This window comes from Bufo gargarizans, chromosome 2 (assembly GCF_014858855.1).
Source record: "Bufo gargarizans isolate SCDJY-AF-19 chromosome 2, ASM1485885v1, whole genome shotgun sequence".
Classification (NCBI taxonomy): domain Eukaryota; kingdom Metazoa; phylum Chordata; class Amphibia; order Anura; family Bufonidae; genus Bufo; species Bufo gargarizans.
The window spans coordinates 587606562-587626815 of record NC_058081.1 but is presented as its reverse complement, the minus strand read 5'-3'; the positions used below and the strand labels follow the sequence as shown (position 1 = coordinate 587626815).

Here is a 20254-nt window from a genome sequence, read left to right as displayed (position 1 = left end):
CAAAATTATTCAAAAAAACATTTTCACCATAAAAACCTGAAAACAATAGGTACTTTTCTGATCACACATGCCTACATTTTATCACAGTTCTCTAGTGCTGCTGCTTTTGTTGTGCCTGCTGTGCATTTTACCTCAGTTCCATCCATTTCTCCCATCGTGCTTTTGAGATTAGTTTTTCCACTTGTTTTACTCACTGTTTTCCTGTTTTGAATGGTACTTTACCAGTGCATGTCCTGACTGACTTGGTATGGAATGAATGGTAGAGCCGCCCATAAGACCACTCGCCAGCCTTCAGAGGTCTCAGCAAACGTGTATTTTTGTTCTGATTTTGTTTTACCGATAGATTCCTGTGGTCTCGGATAAACTATGTGAACTCATTGTAGTGGAATGCTGACATAATTTGACAAGGCGAGAGCTACGTATGATAAAGAGACCTGGCTTATTAACGAAGAAGCAAAAACAACTAATACACAGGAAAAATCCTCTAAGAAAACCCATTGATATACACTGTATTAGGGGATTCTTAGTTTATAGAGTAGGGATTTATTAAGGCAGAATGGGTAATACTTAAGTATCCCTGTGATGGCGCAGCAGGAAAACTAGACACTGCCTACAAGTATTCCCTCACAGATTACAAGTGGCTGCTGGGGATCCCAGCAGGAGGACATGCAGCCAGCCCCTAAAGAGCCAGTGCAAAGGATGGGAGTGGTAGTGGCCCTGATGAAGTGTTGTGTCACGGTGTACTCCCTCAGGCCGTTGCTCCTTGGGGATCTGTGCAGTGGAAATGTAGTTTTGAAGAATGAGGCCAGAAGTACTAAGTGCAAAGTGTAACTTCAGGTGCATTCAATAGCAGCGGATTTCAAGTGCAATTTTCTGGCATCAGTAAGGATTATGGAGGCAGGTTGGATGGGTGCAATTTAGCACCTGTGTTGTACTGGCCTAGCAGTGTTCTGTGTGATGGGTGTCTTAGCCATAGTTCCTCACCTCACAGAAGTGTCTCTTAGTGCCGGCCTTAGCTGCTCACACTACTGTATGATGTCTTAAGGATTTAAGAAAATGTTTGGTTGTTCTTTCTTGAGATTCCTTCACAGGAGCTCCGACGTGTGCTTCCTCTCCTTTTTGTCTCTGGAAAGGAACTCTTCCTCCTGGCAGGAAGCAGGACCAGCCCACTCCTACTAAGAGGGGAGGAACGGGGTGGCTAGCCCTGTTCCTTGCCAACCATTGCCATCCACTCCTTACTTGAATTTAAGGCCCAGAAATATAAAATACAACAGTATAATACATTACAAAACTATATACACAACAATTGCAGATACCCCCAGGTCTGGGGTACTGCAGACACTATATGGTCATCTTATTATCAGGGGACTTTTCTGAAATCTAAGGTTTGTCCAGCATTTGTTTCCAGTTTCAAGCTGTCTTTTAGGCTGCCCGTACAAGGCATCATGTGGATTACCGCTATTTGCCGGGCTGCATGGTACAGCCAGCCATCGGATTCACATGCTGATAAGGGTAGGTGCACACCTCTGTTTACCTGATCGAGGAGGCTATTCTGGCACAGAACAGCCTGCAGGAGGTCACCATTTCTGACCTAGCTGGATACTGGTGTTCACTGCCAGACCCAATTGACTATAATAAGATCCAGCCTTTTCCGGCAAAATGTCAGCTTTTGGCCGGATGAAAACTGTTGTGTGACAGTGCCTGGCCCGTTACATGAAAGTGAAGACTGGGGGCAGTGGGGGACATTATTGGGGCACTACTGGGGTCAGTAGGGAACATTACTGGGAGTCAGTGGGGGACACTACTGGGGGCAGTGGGGGACATTACTGGGGGCACTACTGGGGTCAGTGGGGAACATTACGGGGAAGTGGGGGGGCACTGCTGGGGGCACTGGGGGACATTACTGGGGGCAGTGGGGGGCTCTACCTGCTGGGTCAGTGGGGGACATTACTAGGGGCAGTGGGGGACATTACCTGGGGCAGTTGGAGACATTACCTGGGGGCAGGAGAAGGACATTATTATAGGCATCTTACTGTATGCGCTATAGGTATTATTATTACCAGGGAACAGTGGCATAAATATTGTGGTCACAGAGGGTGCTACCAGGCATGGCGTGGGGATGGGGGGGGGGGGGGGGCCCGATCCAAAGTTTGCCCTGGGGCCCATAGAACTCTAGTTACACCACTGGTAATATGTGTCCAAGTGGGGACAGCTTGAACTTATTGTTATATGCTTATATTTGTTGGAGCTTCATTTTTCTGATACAGAGCTACAAACTCTTTGCATAGAGGTAGAAGTAGATGATTACATTCTGTCATGCATGCCGTGCATGTCCGCTGCAGCTCCATTCATCTCTATAGGACTGTCAAAGATAGTCTCATAAAGTTGAATGAAGAGGTAACGAACATGCCGAATACAGGGTTCTTGTTCTCGTGATGAAGTGGGGGTCCCAGAGGTTGGACCCCAGTGGAAAATGCACAGTTGATCTGACTAAAATTGTGCGGATTTTGTTGCACAAGCATTGCGGTTTTGCCAAAGATTTCACCCTCTGCAAAGCGTGAAACTGTCAGCAGAATGTAAACCTTTTAAATCTTTGCTACTGCTGTAAAGATGACAATCTTCCTCACACAATTCCACTGTGGAAGATCTGCTGCGTTTACGTTCCTTGTGACTGTACCCTCAGTTTGCCTGTTCCCTATAGGTTGGAGCCACTGCAAGAAACCTCTGGCATTACGGGAAGTGAGGGGGGCAATAGAGGGAATGAAAAATTATATAGTAAAACAAAATCTCTTGGAAAATCTCTTGTTCGGTGGCCCAAGAACATCTGACAGCTCCGTTAATACATTGTACATTTTTAGCAGAGCCCATCAAATGCAGGAGAATCAATCGATCGAAATCTGTGGTGTCTTAAGCTACTTTCACACTAGGGTTCTTGCTGGATCTGGCAGGGTTCATCAAAAACACTTCCGTTACTGATAATACAACCATCTGCATCCGTTATGAACGGATCCAGTTGTATTATCTTTAACATAGCCAAGACGGATCCGTCATGAACTCCATTGAAAGTCAATGGGGGACTGATCCGTTTTCTATTGTGGCAAATTGTGGCAGAGAAAACGGATCTGTCCCCATTGACTGGCAATGGGGGTAATGCCGGATCCGTCTTGCTCTGCATCCTAGGACGGAAAGCAAAGTACAACATGTTGTGGTTTGCTGTCCGGTATGGGAACACAACTAAACGGAACGGAATGCATTTTGGAAAATTCCGTTCTGTTAAGTTCAGTTTTGTCCCAATTGACAATGAATGGGGACAAAACTGAAGCGTCATAGGGGCTCAATACCGGAAAACATAAACGCTAGTGTGAAAGTACCCTTAGCCACATGTTTTGATCGGCGGATAAGCCAAAAAACGAGAACTGTTTTCTGAAGATTTGCTTCTCGCAGTAGTGCCAATCATTCTCACCGTCTGCTGCTTTCCTGTTGCTCACCATTGTTAGTTGTTAGGCTCCCAGGAGGTTCCTGCAAGCAATGAAGATCAGTATAACAGTCCTGTGGTGAGTGGTTTGTGGCTTTTGGATTTCACAACGTCCTTGTTAATTACAGTTTTTAAACCTACTATGACATGTCCATGACTTTGTTTACCATCGGCTTTAAAGCAAGGATGTTGAGTGTTTGGACCCCTCCTGGCTGCTCAGTGTATTCTCCAGGTGTCCCCTTCCCTTTGTAATCCCAGTCCTGCCATTTCTCACCCCTTACTATGTAATGCCGTTTTATTATAGATGAGACAACACGCCTGGACCTGAATTTGGGATATTCCCAGGCATCTGATCTCACATTCCTTACAGTGAATGCAATTTTATTGGTTCCTGAACATAGAGCCACCAGATACTTGACCCTATTATTCCACTCATTCTCTGCAGCATTCAGTTTTCTTCCGCTCTCGCCCCTCATCTGAGGGTTTGTGTGATTACTGCTGATGTAGCTAAAGTTTTAATCAGTGTCTGTCGACAAACAAACTGAGCGCTGAGGAGCTCATTAGCTGCTGACAAAAACTCTGAAGGCCATTTCTAAATGGTCATTTGAAGGGAAAAATAATAATGAACCGAAAACAGTTTGCTAGTGGGAATCTGGATTTTATAGACAGTGGTGCCCGCTCGGTAACACAGACTGAGGACTTTTTTTGTGTGTATGATATGCAAATCTGAAGAGGCTATACACAACTGGAGATCTTTCCTGGCTCAGAAAATAAGAAAACAGTAATTAGTGGAATGGTAATGAGCTGCGATGCTCAGTTTGCATGATAAAGCAAGCCAGAGAAATGTTGGTTCACCTGGAATCAATTTTGTGATTTGTTTGATTTCCCTAATGTCTGTGTACTATCTATACATACTAAATGTGGCCGCCTATTGTTTCTTCTGCTTTCTGTATCATGGTCTAATCAAAGGTTAGTAAATGGGCAAATACTTGACGCCCTGCTTTGATTAAAAGGCTTGACCCATCAGGATAACCCCCTCTGTTGGAGCATATAAACCTCATACAGGGGGGTCTCTATATTGTGAACCCTTATATGAACCAAGGGGTTTATCCTGCTTTGGTGGATCCAACACTATTATATATTACATGGTCACCCATTCATTTACTGAGGACAAGGAAAACATTTACCCTGTATCTACCAATTGCCTTGTCAGTGCAGGTCAAGACAACAGGGCAGGGTTTCACAAAATCAACAGGATTTTGGGGTCAACAGTGAGAACATGGCTCGCTGACTGGACCCAACAACCTTTTCACAGGCCAGGCCAGTTTGTTGCTCTAGCTCTCCATCAGGTGCACCTGACATTCTGGACACTACTGCTCAACATACACTATTCGCCATTAGGCACGCAAGTCTACCACTTATATAGGTGCCATGCTCCAGCGTCTGCTCCTGTGTCCAGAACCTGTGCTGCTCAGGCGCCTGTCTGCCATATCCCATGTTACACAACCAGCAGTGAACTGCTTCGAGTTCAGTAACTGCAGAATAAATCAGGTATTAGGCACATTGGTAGACAACACAGCATACAAACATGCCACGGTGAGGTTTACTGGATAATAACATCCAATGCTCAATAAATAAAGTTTAGTTCAGATACATTTTTTTGTAATGGAGTGCAGTTCAGGGTTGCAGGTGGTTCATCTTAACCTCCCACTTACACATGTCCATGGACAGATAGAGGCGCTTTGAATGATATGTTTGTTAACTGTCTGTAGCTTCCGTCCCTGGGTTAGGGGATCACTGCACATGCAGTACCCTAGAGCATCTGCAAATAGTTTGTTATATATTATGTTGTTCTGTATTGTTATGTTATGTATTGCGCCCAGCATAACTATGTATGGATGGTACAGCCGGGGTTAACAATCCTGGCTCAGCCCTTGTAGGAGACTAGGAGTGGGCTGGCCCCACGTGTAAACTTAAGGAAGTCTAGACTACAGTTCAGAGAGAGAGAGAGAAATCTATACTTTATACTACCTCCTTTTAGACCCCAAGCTATAGAGACTCATCAATCTCTGCATATTCTACAGAAGGAGGGAAGGAGAAAGACAAAGGAACTAGGGAACCTAGAGTCTGCTTGGCTGATCATCGGAGTCTGTAAGGTAACCTGCTACTAAAGGCAGTTAAGACTTTACTGTAGTGAAGGAAATGCTGTCAAGACACCCTTCACACCTGGACATGACCTGGGCACTCGTATCTCTCAAACCCTGGATCCCTTAGACATTACATTCCATCCACCAGAAAGATTACAGTTTCCCACAATCAATTGCATAGGAAGAGACTTGAGACAGACAGAGAGAGTGAATAGGACCATAATGCATATCCTTGCTTTGTACAGTTGCAACTGTGTTTTATTATTGTTGGGTGTACTACAACTATTTTGCACTTCAGTAACGAAAGACATTTATTGTGCTACAACGGACCTGGTTACTGACTCCTGCACCATACGCCAGCCATTGCAATCTGCATGTCCTGCTTTGCACCCATCCAAACACCTAACACTACAGGCACCCCAACTACCATCCCACAGGAACCCCAGCAGCAGGGTGTGCCCCGGGGGAAGAAAGGGTGCACCCTTCTTTCACTGCACAACCCTAGGGAGCAAAGGGGAAGAAACTGACTTTGATTGACTGTGAGAGCCAGAGCCACTACCACTCCCACTCCCATCCTCTGCTACAGATCCATCAGGATTCTCTGTACACACAGACACAGTGATCAACATTGTAAACCTGTTTTCCAAGTTTGCACATAAACAAATCTTTTTGAAAACATTGGGGGAAATGTATCATTCTCCTCTAAACTTTTTTTGCTGGTTTTGTTACTTTTTAAATGCCATTGCAACCTTTTTTAGTTGAAAGTGCCATCCTTACACTGCCCTTGACAGTTTATGAAAACAGGGTGGGGTGTTGGTTGGGCCATTAGCCCCAGCACATTCGTCATTATTTACACCAGAAACTGCTGTAAATAATCTAAGGAAACTTTGAGCTGCTGTAGATTTCATTCTGGTGCCTGTGTCTGTGCCTCATCATCAATGACATGCCTCCCTTGGCAGTGCAGATCTTATGAAGACCGGCGTAGCACTCGTTGGTCTTGATAAATCAGGGCCATTCAGTACAGTGTTCCCCCAGCACAGAAGCGTGGTGTAACAGGACCTATATATTTATAGCAGAAATGTCTCTCACGTTGCGACGCCGCTGAAGATCAGCACTATCAACATTTGGAGTAACACAGCAGCAGTCTGAGCTGTAGCTGGTCTTATAGTATGCAGTAACTCAGTATTTTTGCAGTATCTTCCACGCCTCCATAAATCATCATTGGACAGACTATCACGGAGCATTTGCCTTGTAATATCGTTTGACCCAATTAAAGATGACAGTTTGTTACTACTTATTCTGCATTTTGTCTCTAAACTATCACAAAGCAACTTTGTTCATATTTATCTGGGAACTTTTTTGGCCCCACAGTAAATTTTAATGGGCAGCCATAAACACGATCTTGAATAATTAATGAAGAGAGGATGTTTCTAGGATCACCCCTGGATTGGATTAGACAGCTGTTTGATGTGTTGGGAAGGCACGGAAGGAGGATAAAATATTAAATGTCTAAAGCTGTCATCTTGTCCCGGAGACATTATCTGGGCCTCTGCTAGGTTTACCTGCTGAATTCCATTGCTGAAGACGGGTATGAAAGGGCACTAATGAGTTATACAATCAACCATTATGTTTTCTAGAGATCAAAGTAAATGACTGGGCAAACACTGCTTCCAGACTGTGTTAAAGGAAATGTCTCACCAAAATTTTTTTGTACCAGTTAAGACCAGATAGTGACACATATTCCTTTTTTTTTTTTTACCTCTTTTAATTTTCTGATTGCAGATTTTTTAATTCTATTTCCGGAGCATAATTATGGGGGCGGCCATCTTGCCGCCTGAGCTGTTTTTAACAGCATTTAGAAAGCATTAAGAAATTTGCTTTGCAGCAGCCCCGTGGGCCATAGACACAATGGTCAGGACCTCAGTGACTTGTACGGGAGAGTTCTCTAGGCATGCTGTGTGACCTGTGCAGAGGTCATTGTACAAGGAAGGAATAGATAAGATGTGACAATCACAGAGGTGATATCCTTACAGGCAGGATTAGAATGACCGATAAGGAGATAACTGCAGTAAAGTGATCTGTACAGACCAAGAAGTGGCGCCTATTATTATGCTTAGTGGCCAGTGCGAAAACTGCAGGACTTATAGATATTGACATGGAAAATTAAAAATAACATCAAAAACTCTTTAAAAATATGTTACACATAAAAATGTGATTTACATAATAGGTCATTTTCTGATGATAGATTTCCTTTAATTAACTGGCTTTGCTACAAAGGTGGCAAAAAGTTTTACTATTTGGATATGGAGTATTTTTGTGATCAATCTGCACCAAAAGCCTACAAAGAAGAGGGGCCAGCGTAGTGAAATAAAAATGGGGCTCCCATCATGGTGCAGCACATGGGCTTGTAAGGAGGATAAACCTCATACATCCACCTTAAGTACAAATATGCATGTATATCCTCTTAGAACTTGTCGTTTTGCTGTCTCCATGTGTATAATACGTTGAGCTGTATTGTGCTCCAACTTTATATATATATATATATATATATATAATCCAATATGTATGTGCTTATACTGTAATATTACCTGTTGATATTGGAGTGGCGGTGGAGTGCATATGGTCGGCATGTGGTGTCATGTTATCCTGATGTTTACCTGTGGGATTTGTTATGTCTGGAGTCTGTCCATAAAATGAGTGCTTGTGAGCGGAAGGCCAGAGAGGATTTGTTCATTAAGGGGGCGGCAATTGTAGGCTAGAGTGGATTGTCCATTACAATAGTATCAGTGGGCTGGAGGTCAGAGGGGACTTGTTCATTATGAGTTTCGGCTGGCTGGCGGTACAGAAGGTAGTTACAGAGGCCTGTGGACCTGCAGTGTGCTGGGTCACCCTGCATGCTTTGGAGAGACCAGGACAAGTGCCACTTTGTAAGTCCCAGGACAATGTTAAGGGGAAGAAAACACTGTAGCATACTGAAGTTGGCATAGCCTTAGACTATTGAAGGGACAGCTTGTAACATTGTCATTGAAAAGGTGTGGCTAAGAACATTTGTCAGCCTTGGAAGGAGTCAGTTCTGGGGAGTTTGCTGGGACTGTTAGAGAAACGTGATAGATGTCAGCATAGGAGATAGTCAAGACCACTTGGGTGTTTCTACCATTATACCTGAGGGAGGCTGCAATTGTGACTAGGAGGGACTAATGTGTAGTCTATAGCTGGAGGTTGGCTGCCCCTAAGACCTATGTTGACTGGATAGCTTGGTCCTGGAATGTCCTAGGACAGATGAGTGTGGTAGGAAAGATAGGTTGAAGTAGGACTTTTGTGAATGGAGCCAGGTGGGTTTAAAGTGGCTTTTCTCCTCCTGAGCAGAAAAATGTATTGTTTGTTGTATGTTCCAAGTTGAAGTTGAAAGTTGAATTATGACAGTATGAGTGAACGTAGAATTTAGCACTGTGTGTCAACGCAACACTGACATGAGGTCCAAGTGTTAAAACTGCTGCAACTTAAATACTGTTCAGGTTATGTGCTGGAAAATTCATGTGCATAGCACCACATAGGATGAACTTCAGCTGTTACTGTGCTACTGTTGTGTGAAACTCATAAGTAAAGTCTGTACCACTGCACTGGTCTGCATTCATTTCCGCAAAGTGAAATCCATCACCCTCGTAGCACCTTTTACAGGCTCTAATACCTGAAATTGACCGCTGTTACCAACAGTCTTTTGGTCCTGGAAGGGGACTTAAATGATATACAGTAGTGTTTCATATCAATACTAGTGAATGGAATGAATGCTTAAGTTTGGCTTTAGCCACCATACCTTAGGCCATACCACCCAACTTTTGGATGGTCAGAGGGACGCTTGCAGCTCATTTTGTGAAAGATCCAGTCACTGGCTCAGGTGGATCATGGCTGCAGCCACTAACTGACTGCCACTGACAGCCATGTCAAGAAATTTGCAGGAAGAGAGGTGCACTGAGGACCTTGCGCTGTCAGAACTGCAGCAGTTGGGGATCTGTGAGTCGCGTAGAAGTTCTTTTATTTTTTAACATCGTGTGCAGCCCCTGGGACAGTTTTTTTTTTATTTTATTAAAAGAATATATTATATTATTTAAATATTAGCATATAAATCATGTGATTATAGATATTTTAAGGTCCAAATTTCACCAAATAATAAAGTTGAGGTCTAATATACAGGTAGAACCTATGAAGAAGAACAATTTAGTAAATTTATTAATGCACATTTATTTCCCAGATCAAAAAGAGGGACATTTAAGGAGTAAAAGGGACAGAAGGATTTGGGTCAAAAAGAGGGACTGTCCTTCTAAAAGTGGGACACTTGGGAGGTATGTCCTAGGCCACCAACAAAGCCTGGTAAAAAAAAAAGTGTACTTCAACCTATTAATGCTAATAAAATAGAGCAGTTGCCACAAACCTCGTTAAGGCTGCTTTGCCACCTCCAGTGTAAAACTCCAGCATGGCTGTTCCGGCAGACGGACACAGACCACAGTATGCAGCAGTTTGTGTCCGGCTGGTTCATAGAAACATAGAATGTGTGGGCAGATAAGAACCATTTGGCCCATCTAGTCTGCCCAATATACTGAATCCTATGAATAGTCCCTGGCCCTATCTTATATGAAGGATGGCCTTATGCCTATCCCATGCATGCTTAAACTCCTCCACTGTATTTGCAGCTACCACTTCTGCAGGAAGGCTATTCCATGCATCCACTACTCTCTCAGTAAAGTAATACTTCCTTATATTACTTTTAAACCTTTGCCCCTCTAATTTAAAACTGTGTCCTCTTGTGGTAGTTTTTCTTCTTTTAAATATGCTCTCCTCCTTTACCGAGTTGATTCCCTTTATGTATTTAAAAGTTTCTATCATATCCCCTCGGTCTCTTCTTTCTTCCAAGCTATACATATTAAGGTATTTTAACCTTTCCTGGTAAGTTTTATCCTGCAATCCATGGACCAGTTTAGTAGCTCTTCTCTGAACTCTCTCTAGAGTATCTATATCCTTCTGGAGATATGGCCTCCAGTACTGCGCACAATACTCCAAGTGAGGTCTTACCAGTGTTCTGTACAGCGGCATAAGCACTTCACTCTTTCTACTGCTTATACCTCTCCCTATACATCCAAGCATTCTGCTGGCATTTCGTGCTGCTCTATTACATTGTCTTCCCACCTTTAAGTCTTCTGAAATAATTACTCCTAAATCCCTTTCCTCAGATACTGATGTCAGGACTGTGTCAAATATTCTATATTCTGCCCTTGGGTTTTTACGCCCCAGGTGCATTATCTTGCACTTATCCACATTAAATTTCAGTTGCCAGAGTTCTGACCATTCTTCTAGTTTTCCTAAATCCTTTTCCATTTGGCGTTTCCCTCCAGGAACATCAACCCTGTTACATATCTTTGTGTCATCAGCAAAAAGACAAACCTTACCATCGAGGCCTTTTGCAATATCACTTATGAAGATATTAAACAAAATTGGTCCCAGTACAGATCCCTGTGGAATCCCACTGGTAACATGACCTTGTTTTGAATGTTCTCCATTGACTACAACCCTCTGTTGTCTGTCACTCAGCCACTGCCTAATCCACTCAACAATATGGGAGTCCATGCTCAATGACTGCAGTTTATTGATAAGTCTTCTATGTGGGACAGTATCAAAAGCCTTACTAAAATCTAGATATGCGATGTCTACTGCACCTCCACCGTCTATTATTTTAGTCACCCAGTCAAAAAAATCTATAAGATTTGTTTGACATGATCTCCCTGAAGTAAACCCATGCTGTTTTTCATCTTGCAATCCATGGGATTTTAGATGTTCCACAATCCTATCCTTTAATAGGGTTTCCATTAATTTGCCTACTATTGATGACAGACTCACTGGTCTATAGTTGCTCGATTCCTCCCTACTACCTTTCTTGTGAATGGGCACGACATTTGCCAATTTCCAATCTTCCGGGACGACTCCTGTTACTAATGATTGGTTAAATAAATCTGTTAACGGTTTTGCCAGCTCACCACTAAGCTCTTTTAATAATTTTGGGTGTATCTCATCAGGCCCCTGTGACTTATTTGTCTTCACTTTAGACAGCAAACTTAGAACATCTTCCTCTGTAAAGACACTTGCCTCCCGGAATGCGTACGGATCTCTGCCGGACCCCATTATACTTAATAGCGTCAGCGGACATTCTGTCTGCATCTGGCGGCTCCGGATCTGGAAAATTCAGGCAGGCTGTTCTCTGCTGGAAGAGCGTGCCTGAATTAAAACTGGAGATATGAAAGTAGCTTAAGTATCACATACAAGACTGTAAGAAAGTAGTCAACAATGTCTTTGTGTAACTGTGTGCATCCTGCATACCTTTTCAATAGATCACAAACTGCTTGATTTCTTCATCACGGAAACTTTCATTGTGCTGGATGATTTCTGTATGTACGTCATTGCTTGGTACTTGCAGAATCGCACAAGAACGTTTGCTTTGTTTGGTTAGGTGATGTGTTTTAGGACAAGCAAAGACTTGCGTTGACTTCCTTCCCTTGGAATGAAATATGTGGAGCAAGTGAAAAGTTCTCTCCAGCACATTTATCACCTATTCAGAAGGCTGAATATGAATTTCACACACATATGTATATTTTTTTTATATGCAGCTACAACACATTCTGCAGAGGTGTACCCACATTGTAATTACTCGCTTCATATTAAAGAGATTTTCCATGACTTTAATATTGATAGGTCATCAATATCAGATAAGCAGGGTTTGAATGTGAACGAGAGCTGTGGTGCAGTAACCAGGTATGGTCATTGTACGATGTATGGGAGCCGTTCCGGCACACAGCAGCTCCTCTAAAAAGGATCAACAGAGTTGAGACCTGATATTGATGACCTATTATAAGGATAAGTCATTAATATTAAAGTACCAGGAGATCCATTTAATCTAATTCTAAATTTTGGCATCTTGCTTGACTTAAAGGGGTTGCCTCGTGACTTTAACCTCTTCTATACAGAGATGTTGATCGTCTGATTGTTGTGGGTCTAGCTCTTGGAACCCCTGAACCCCCTCCTCTCCTCTGATCATCAGTTATTATTACCAGAGCAAGTTTCATTCTGTCGTACCTTGAAATGAATGACCGACCATGTTATACATGGCTAGTCCACGTCCGTTAGAGCAGCATCCACCGATGAACGTGACGTCACATGGCCTAGGAAAGCTGCGAGAAGGCTGATCCAGAGGATAGGTCATCAGTTGAAATATCTCAGAAACCCCTTTAAGGGAGGGATATTGAATCAATCACTTAATATATCCTGAAGCTTCATCCAAGCTCCGATTACTTATTCATCTTTCAGCGGCGATTATGAGGTGGATTATAAGCTGTTGCTACCAATGATATTGTCTGTCAGTGTAGGATTCATGGTAGGAAGGTTTGTATTTATAAGCTCTTTTTATTATTTTGTTGTCAGTTTGTAAAGACAGATTTGCTGGAAAGGTGATAATGGGCTGTCTCCTGTGCTGGAGGCAAGAGAAACGCAAGGATCTAATGACGGGGCCAGACTTGGGATGCTTCTACAAGTTGGGATAGGCTTTTCAAGTCAAGGATTTCATTTTAACGGTTTATTGTGGTAATGTCAATTTATTTCACATGAAGGTGAATGTAGAGGCAGTGTGCATGCTTCCTTTTGGGGGGTGTAGAGATAACTATTATATTGGTGGGAGTCCTACCACTTGATCCCATACCCCTTGGAGCTCCTCAAAATGAACGGAGCGGCAGGTTAGGCATGCGCACTGCCACTCCTTTCGTCTCTGAAAATAGCCAAGAGCTGTACTCAGTCTCCGGAACTACCGTAGAGATGAATGGGACGGCAGTGCGCATTCTCAACCTGCTGCCCCACTCATTTGAGGGGCACAGGGTCCCCGTTCTCATGAAGGGTGAAGGTCCCTTCGGTAGAACCTCCACCAGTCTAGCAGCTATCCCTTTTGCTGTGGATAGCTGTACAACCAGAATACCCCTTGTAAGTCATTGTACCTAAAAAAAGGCCTTTGTGTCTACCACACAAAAGGCCTCGAACATCATGAATGTCTTACTTCATGAGTTCTATGTATTTGACAAGTAAACTTTGCACAGTTACAGCTTGTACTTCTTGTGAAATATGCTGACAGGACTTTTTGCGGCATAACATATAATTAACCCGGCAGAAATAAAGGCCTTCAAATTTAACAAGAACATTATCACTCCTGATTTGACTAAACCAATCCTGTCCAGCGAAGATGGAGGGAACCCTCCTCCTAATAAAATGTAATTGCACGTTAGGATCTTGCAGACATGCTGCTTTTAGTCACAATAATATCCTCACACAATTAAATTAAATTGATGAGGAAAGATAAAGATGCTTTCTTGCTTCAGAGAGTTCACTTCATTACATGCCTAATACTTATACCAAAAGAAGATGTATTGTAAGGGTATTTGGGCCCTGTTATAGGGGCACTCTAGCTGTAACTGTTATACCAAGCACACAGCTGCCTATAGGCTCATTATTTACCTCCATATACCATGATTTCTTATGGAGGTACACAGAGGTGGATTGCTCCATCACATTCTGTATTACTGTACATAGGTATATTCTCCCCTAGAACCATTGCATCTAAGTAGAGATGAGTGAATCGATTCTAAAATTCAGAAATTTGACCTGAATTTTGCAAAACGTTCTGATTGTAACAAATATGTGGTTGAATTCAGGAGAACAGGGAGAGAGAGAGACTTTTCCAGGCAATTGGGGAACTTTTAGTTTGGCTTGAATTTATCAGTACTCAAATGAAATTGGGCGGCCAATTGGACCACAATCGAATTTAAAAAAATGTATTCATCACTACTACTAAGAGAGAATGGTACTTCACAGAGGTAAAATATGACAGCACATTTAGTGCCCGCAAGTCCGGAATGCAAACCGCTAGGGACTCGATGTGCCTCCGTTAGCTAAAATTTGTGAGGTCTGCTCTCGTAACTTGAGATGAGCAAATCAGTTCCCTCATCTCCACTCAGGATTAAGATTTAGTTAAGAACTTCAATAACTTCATATTTTTGTAGAATACCTTCTGATCGGAAGTTACTGGGAGGTCTTGTCAGAAAAGATCTGTAGGAGGGTTCATATATGAAGGTGCCATGTTCTTCCACGCTAGTCACTGTATGTGATTTAGTGGAGGGAAAGGTTGATTTCGCTTTATAGCAGTTCCTAGACAAGGCAGGATTTTGGATGTAGCTGTTATAAGTCATAAAAAATTATACTAGGAACAATGTCAGCATTTGACAATAATCTTTGCAATATTGTAAGATGCTCATACATCTAATATATAAAGCTGAGTGTATGTGTGCATGGCCGCTAAAAGAATCCGCACTATCGCATTTACAATCACGAAATTTGGCACACAGGTACATCAGGTGTCCGGCAAGGTTTTAGACCAGGTCTCAGCTCTCTAAGACGTACCGTTCCCAAGATATTACCAAAAATGAATTAGCCAATAGAAGCTTGGTCACATGACCTTTATCAGCCAATAGAAGCTCGCAGGTCCTCCAGCCTCCACATACACAGTTTTACTCCAGGTTTCCATAACAATCCAGCCATTTATCTTCACTGCTGTAGGAGAGCTTTAAAGGAAATCTGTCACTGGGATAATTGCTATTGGAGTAAAGCCATGGCCTAATAGCACTTAGTACTTTATTTCAAGATGTGCCTTTGTTCCAGCAATAGATGTTTTTATCCTCTGAAAATCCAGTTTATTTGGTATGCAAATGAGCCAGTAAGGTGCCCAGAGGGGCGTCACTCTTGCAGGAAGGAGCCCAGACACACACCCTGCCACAGTGTGTCCACCCTCAAAGACTTAAAACCCTGCCCCATACCCCACTAAGCCACGCCCCTGACCCAGTTAGGCGTCCCCTACCACTCCTGAACCAATGGGGACTGAAAAAATGAAGGTAAAAATCAACTTCTGTCAGCTGCAGAGATGGGAGGGAGGGTGACTTTCTCCCTGCAGCTCACGCTCAGACAGTACAGTGCTGCTGTCTTAGGTTCCATTCACACGTCTGTTGTTTCTTTCCTGATCTGTTCCGTTTTTTGCAGAACAGATCTGGACCAGATCTGTACCCATTCATTTTCAATGGGTCCTGAAAAAAATCGGACAGCTCAATGTCTGATTTTTTTTCAGGACCCATTGAAAATGAATGGGTACAGATCTGGTCCAGATCTGTTCCGCAAAACACGGAACAGATCAGGAAAGAAACAACGGACGTGTGAATGGACCATTAGAATGGGCTGTTCAAAAGGACACGCCCCTGATCCAGTAAAGGACACTGTTAAGAGGGCGGGCCCCTGTGGAGGTCACTGTCAAGTCACTGTTAAAGGGAAAGGCTGCTGTAAAGGTCAAAGTTAAGGGGGTGGGTTGCTGTGGAGGTCCAATTTTAAGGGATGGGGCACTGTGGGAGGGTCAGTGTTAAGGGGTGGGGGCCTGTGGAGGTCACTGTTTTGGGGGCGGGTGCTGTAGATGTCACTGTTATAGTGAATAGTGATGATATCTTTTAACGACACACAAACATTAAATGAAATAGATTAAACATACCCGAGCGAAGCCGGGTCCTTCTGCTAGTATTAGATAAATGTCTGACGAATTTTTAGAAGATGATTAACAGTAGTTATAAATAGTGATGAGCGGCATAGGCAATATTCGTTTTCGCTATATTTCGCACATTTTTCACCTAATATTCGCAATAAATTAGAAAATTCGAGAATTCGTGATCTCCAGTCATTATTTTCGCGATTGGCACTAATGATGCGCATACATGCAACTTCACATTTTATCAGGTCTGAGTAGATATTACTGATTGGTGCACTAAGTATTGTTGTGACATCACAGCACCGTGTCTGTAGCATGTATGTATGGACAGCAGAGAAACAGTAATTCCTATCACACAACATCAGCTACACTGTATCACTATCTAACCTACACTGACTATCTCCCTCTAACTATCTGTATTATATATATGAGCTAACTAACTATCTAATGTAATTGGATAAGGAACAGGATCCAGATGAAAGCACAGAGCACAGTAATGACACTGCTCTCTCTCTCTCAGAACTGCAGAAAACTACAGAAAATGGCTGCTGGGGAGGTTCTTATATAGTGAGGGGGAGGCAACTTTCCTATTGGTTGCTAGGGATGTTGCTAAGCTCTGACAAAGATATTGCAGCCTTCTCATTGGCCCACAAGCAAGAAGGGAGGTTACTGATGAAAAAAAAATCTAGAATATTCGCGATTACGAATATATAGCACTATATTCTACATCTTCGTGAATTCTCGAAGTGCCGATATTCGCGATAAAAAATTATGGTGGATCCCAGATCAGACATTGAGCATTTCAGCCTCTTCCTAGGTTAGTGATGTCATGTTCATTGGTCACGTGGCCTGTTTGCAGCTCAGTCCATTCAAGTCAATAGGCCTGAGTTGCAATACCAAGCACAGCCACTATATAATGTACTGCACTATACTTAGTAAGCTGCAGTGTTCACAGCTAATCGGGTGGGGGTCTAGACTGATCAGCTATTGATGACCCATCAGCAGCGGTAAACAGGAAGAGAGAAGGGAGACAGCACGTGCGCACTGAGCACGCCGCCTTCTCATACAGCTGATCGGCGGAAGTGCCGGGTGTTGGACCCCCTCCAATCTGATATTGATGACCTATCCTGAGAATATGTCATCAATAGTAAAAGTGCGGACTACCCCAATAATAATAATAATAATGATAATTTTTTTAGTTATAGACTCTGTTTTGCACCTTGTTTGTCGCAGTCTTCAACAGTTTTTGGCACATGTTTTAGACCAGGCATCCTCAAACTGCGGCCCTCCAGCTGTTGCAAAACTACAACTCCCAGCATGCCTGAACAGCCTACAAGTATCAGCCTACAGCAGAGCATTGTGGGAGTTGTAGTTTTGCAACAGCTGGAGGGCCCCAGTTTGAGGATGCCTGTTTTAGACAAAAACGATACTAGCTCCATGGTGATATACAAAGTGGCGTAACATTCTGATAAACTAAAGTATGATGCATTTTATCACATCTTCCCTTCAATTACTGTATGAATGAATAATGTTCGGAGTCAATTGGTGTTTTTTCTATTGTTGTTGTCTGTAAGGTTATAAAAAGAGTTCTTTTGCCTTGACAGGGTGAAGAGGAGTACAGACAGTAATTGGCCTAGCCCTAATCATCTGGAGACAGGTAGTAAACAATTGACCCAGGCACGCCTCTCTCCATTTCTACCACAGCATGTGTAGGTGGGATGAGCACTTCTTCATGATGGCCACCTTTGACACTGGAATGTGAGAGAAGAAACTCTCCAAGCACCACTTTTCTCAAGCCCTTGTAGAAACAAAACCCAGAGGACAGATCTGGTCTCCGTAACATTGGATTGTTAGTAAAGAACCATCTGGAAACTAGCACAAACTTTACTGGTGGAGTAGACTGAAGGATTATACTGGCGGATTTAACCAGAAATTATTGGAAAGGTTTTTAAATCACCATGGAAATACCATCTCCAAAAGTGAAGTCCAAGAATAAGTCAGCTCCTCTGTCAGTCAATGGAGATGATCCAAACTTTATATTTCTGTTTGAAAATATTGTTGATGTGGGTAAGTGACCAACATTTGTCCAGAATTCTAGAATCATGAATTGTGTTTTTTAATGGTTTTACATTGCGGTGAGATGTTTAAAAATGTATAAAAAAGTAAAGTAGGGGGTTTGTCCGGGGAGGGGGGGGGGGGGGGTGGATGAGGGTAGTAATAAAGTGCTATGGGGCCCACAGCAAACCTTGGAATGGGGCCATACTGCATTATGACCACTTTCAGCAACAAGTTCAGAATATGGAAAATTCACTGAATATTTTGGTGTCCTTAAAGGGGTTATCCAATCCTATAAAATACCCCCCCATATGTCGGACCCTTCACATTTAATATACTTACCTGGCTCCCTGCGCCGCTCCTGGTTCCCGCACCGCCGCAGCTTCTTCTCCCCGTGCGCGGATGAAAACATCCGGTTTCGGGGGAAGGGGGAACAACCAATGGCAGATGGGGACGAGCCTCCCTAGCATCGCGGGTGATGCGATTCTAGGGAGCAGCACAGGGAGCGGGAAGCCAGGTAAGTATATTTAATGTGAGGGGACCGGCATATTGGGGGACATTTTATAGGATTGGATAACCCCTTTAATGGACGGGAATAATGTATACAGTGATTTCACAGTACAGGAATAGCACAGTAATGTCACAATGCAGAGAGACTACAGTGATTTTACAATACATGAATAATGATGTCACATAAGTGGGAGAATATGCAGGGCTATATACCACAGTGATGTCACAGTAGAGGGATAATGCTCAAAGTGATGTTATACTACAGGGATAATGCGCACAGTGATATCACAGTAAAGGGATAATACAGCATTGTCACAGTACAAGAATAACTCTCACAATGAAATTACAGTACAGGGGTAATACACACAGTGATGTCACAATAGTGGGATAATGTGGATAATGATGTCACTGTACAGGGATAATGTGCACGTTAAAGGCATAGTACAGAGATAATACACACAGTGAAACAATATTGGGACAAAGTGCACAGTGATGTCATAGTACAGGCACAATTCACGCAGTGATGTCACTATATTGGAATAATGTACACGATGATGTCACAGTAGAGGCACAATACAAGCAGTGATGTCACAATAGTGAGATAATGTGCACAGTGATGTCACAGTAGAGGCACAATATATGCAGTGATGTCACAATAGTGAGATAATGTGCACAGTGATGTCACGGAACAGGCACAATATATGCAGTGATGTCACAATAGTAAGATAATGTGCACAGTGATGTCACAGTGCAGGGATAATATATGCAGTGATGTCACAATAGTGAGATAATGTGCACAGTGATGTCACAGTGCAGGGATAATATATGCAGTGATGTTACTGTGAAAGACGTGCTGCCTGGTTTGATACCCTTAAGGAGGATGATGAGGTGTAGGTAGAATTGCACCTTACCAAATATACTTGTGCAGGCTAGGCACAACTCTATAGTAGAGTGAGACGTGCTATGCGGCTGCGCTTGTACGCCGGTCGGACATTCAGGGACGCTTGAAGGAACACATGGAGCAAGTTGCTGGATCAGCAGAAGAAAAAAGTTGTTGGGTCCCATAGCAGCTGCCATGTTTGCTACCCTGGTTCTTACACCCAAGGCTTTGTCAACTGTAGTCAATAGGATATTGGATTTCATCTTCTAAAGCAGTTGATTTGAGTTTAATTTTGAGTGTTTGCTGTGGTCAACCCCACTGCATTGGTTTGTACTGTAGCTACAAAGCACTATGGTAATTAACAGAGTAATAATTTTTACTACATTTGTATCTGGAACTGGAATCACTTATTGGGTTATATATTGGTAATTTTAAAACTGTATTGCCTTGTACCTGGGGTGGGTACACTGAGATTGTGCTGAGACTAGTGACATCACAGTATCTGGGTTGGTGATGTCACCAAATTTGAAGCATTTATCTCCTTGACCAGGATCTAAAGGTGCTTAGGGGGCAGGAAGTAA

General features: G+C 42.9%; 1 protein-coding gene across 1 annotated transcript in view; it reads left to right on the top strand.

Moving 5' to 3' along the window:
* Window positions 1–20254, top strand: part of PLCH2 (phospholipase C eta 2) — a 730017-nt gene that overhangs the window by 46035 nt on the left and 663728 nt on the right. The window contains exon 2 of the mRNA XM_044281842.1: window positions 17833–18295. Within this exon, the coding sequence (XP_044137777.1) occupies window positions 18187–18295 (109 nt within the window). The 5' untranslated portion in view covers window positions 17833–18186. The remainder of the gene's footprint in view (window positions 1–17832; window positions 18296–20254) is intronic.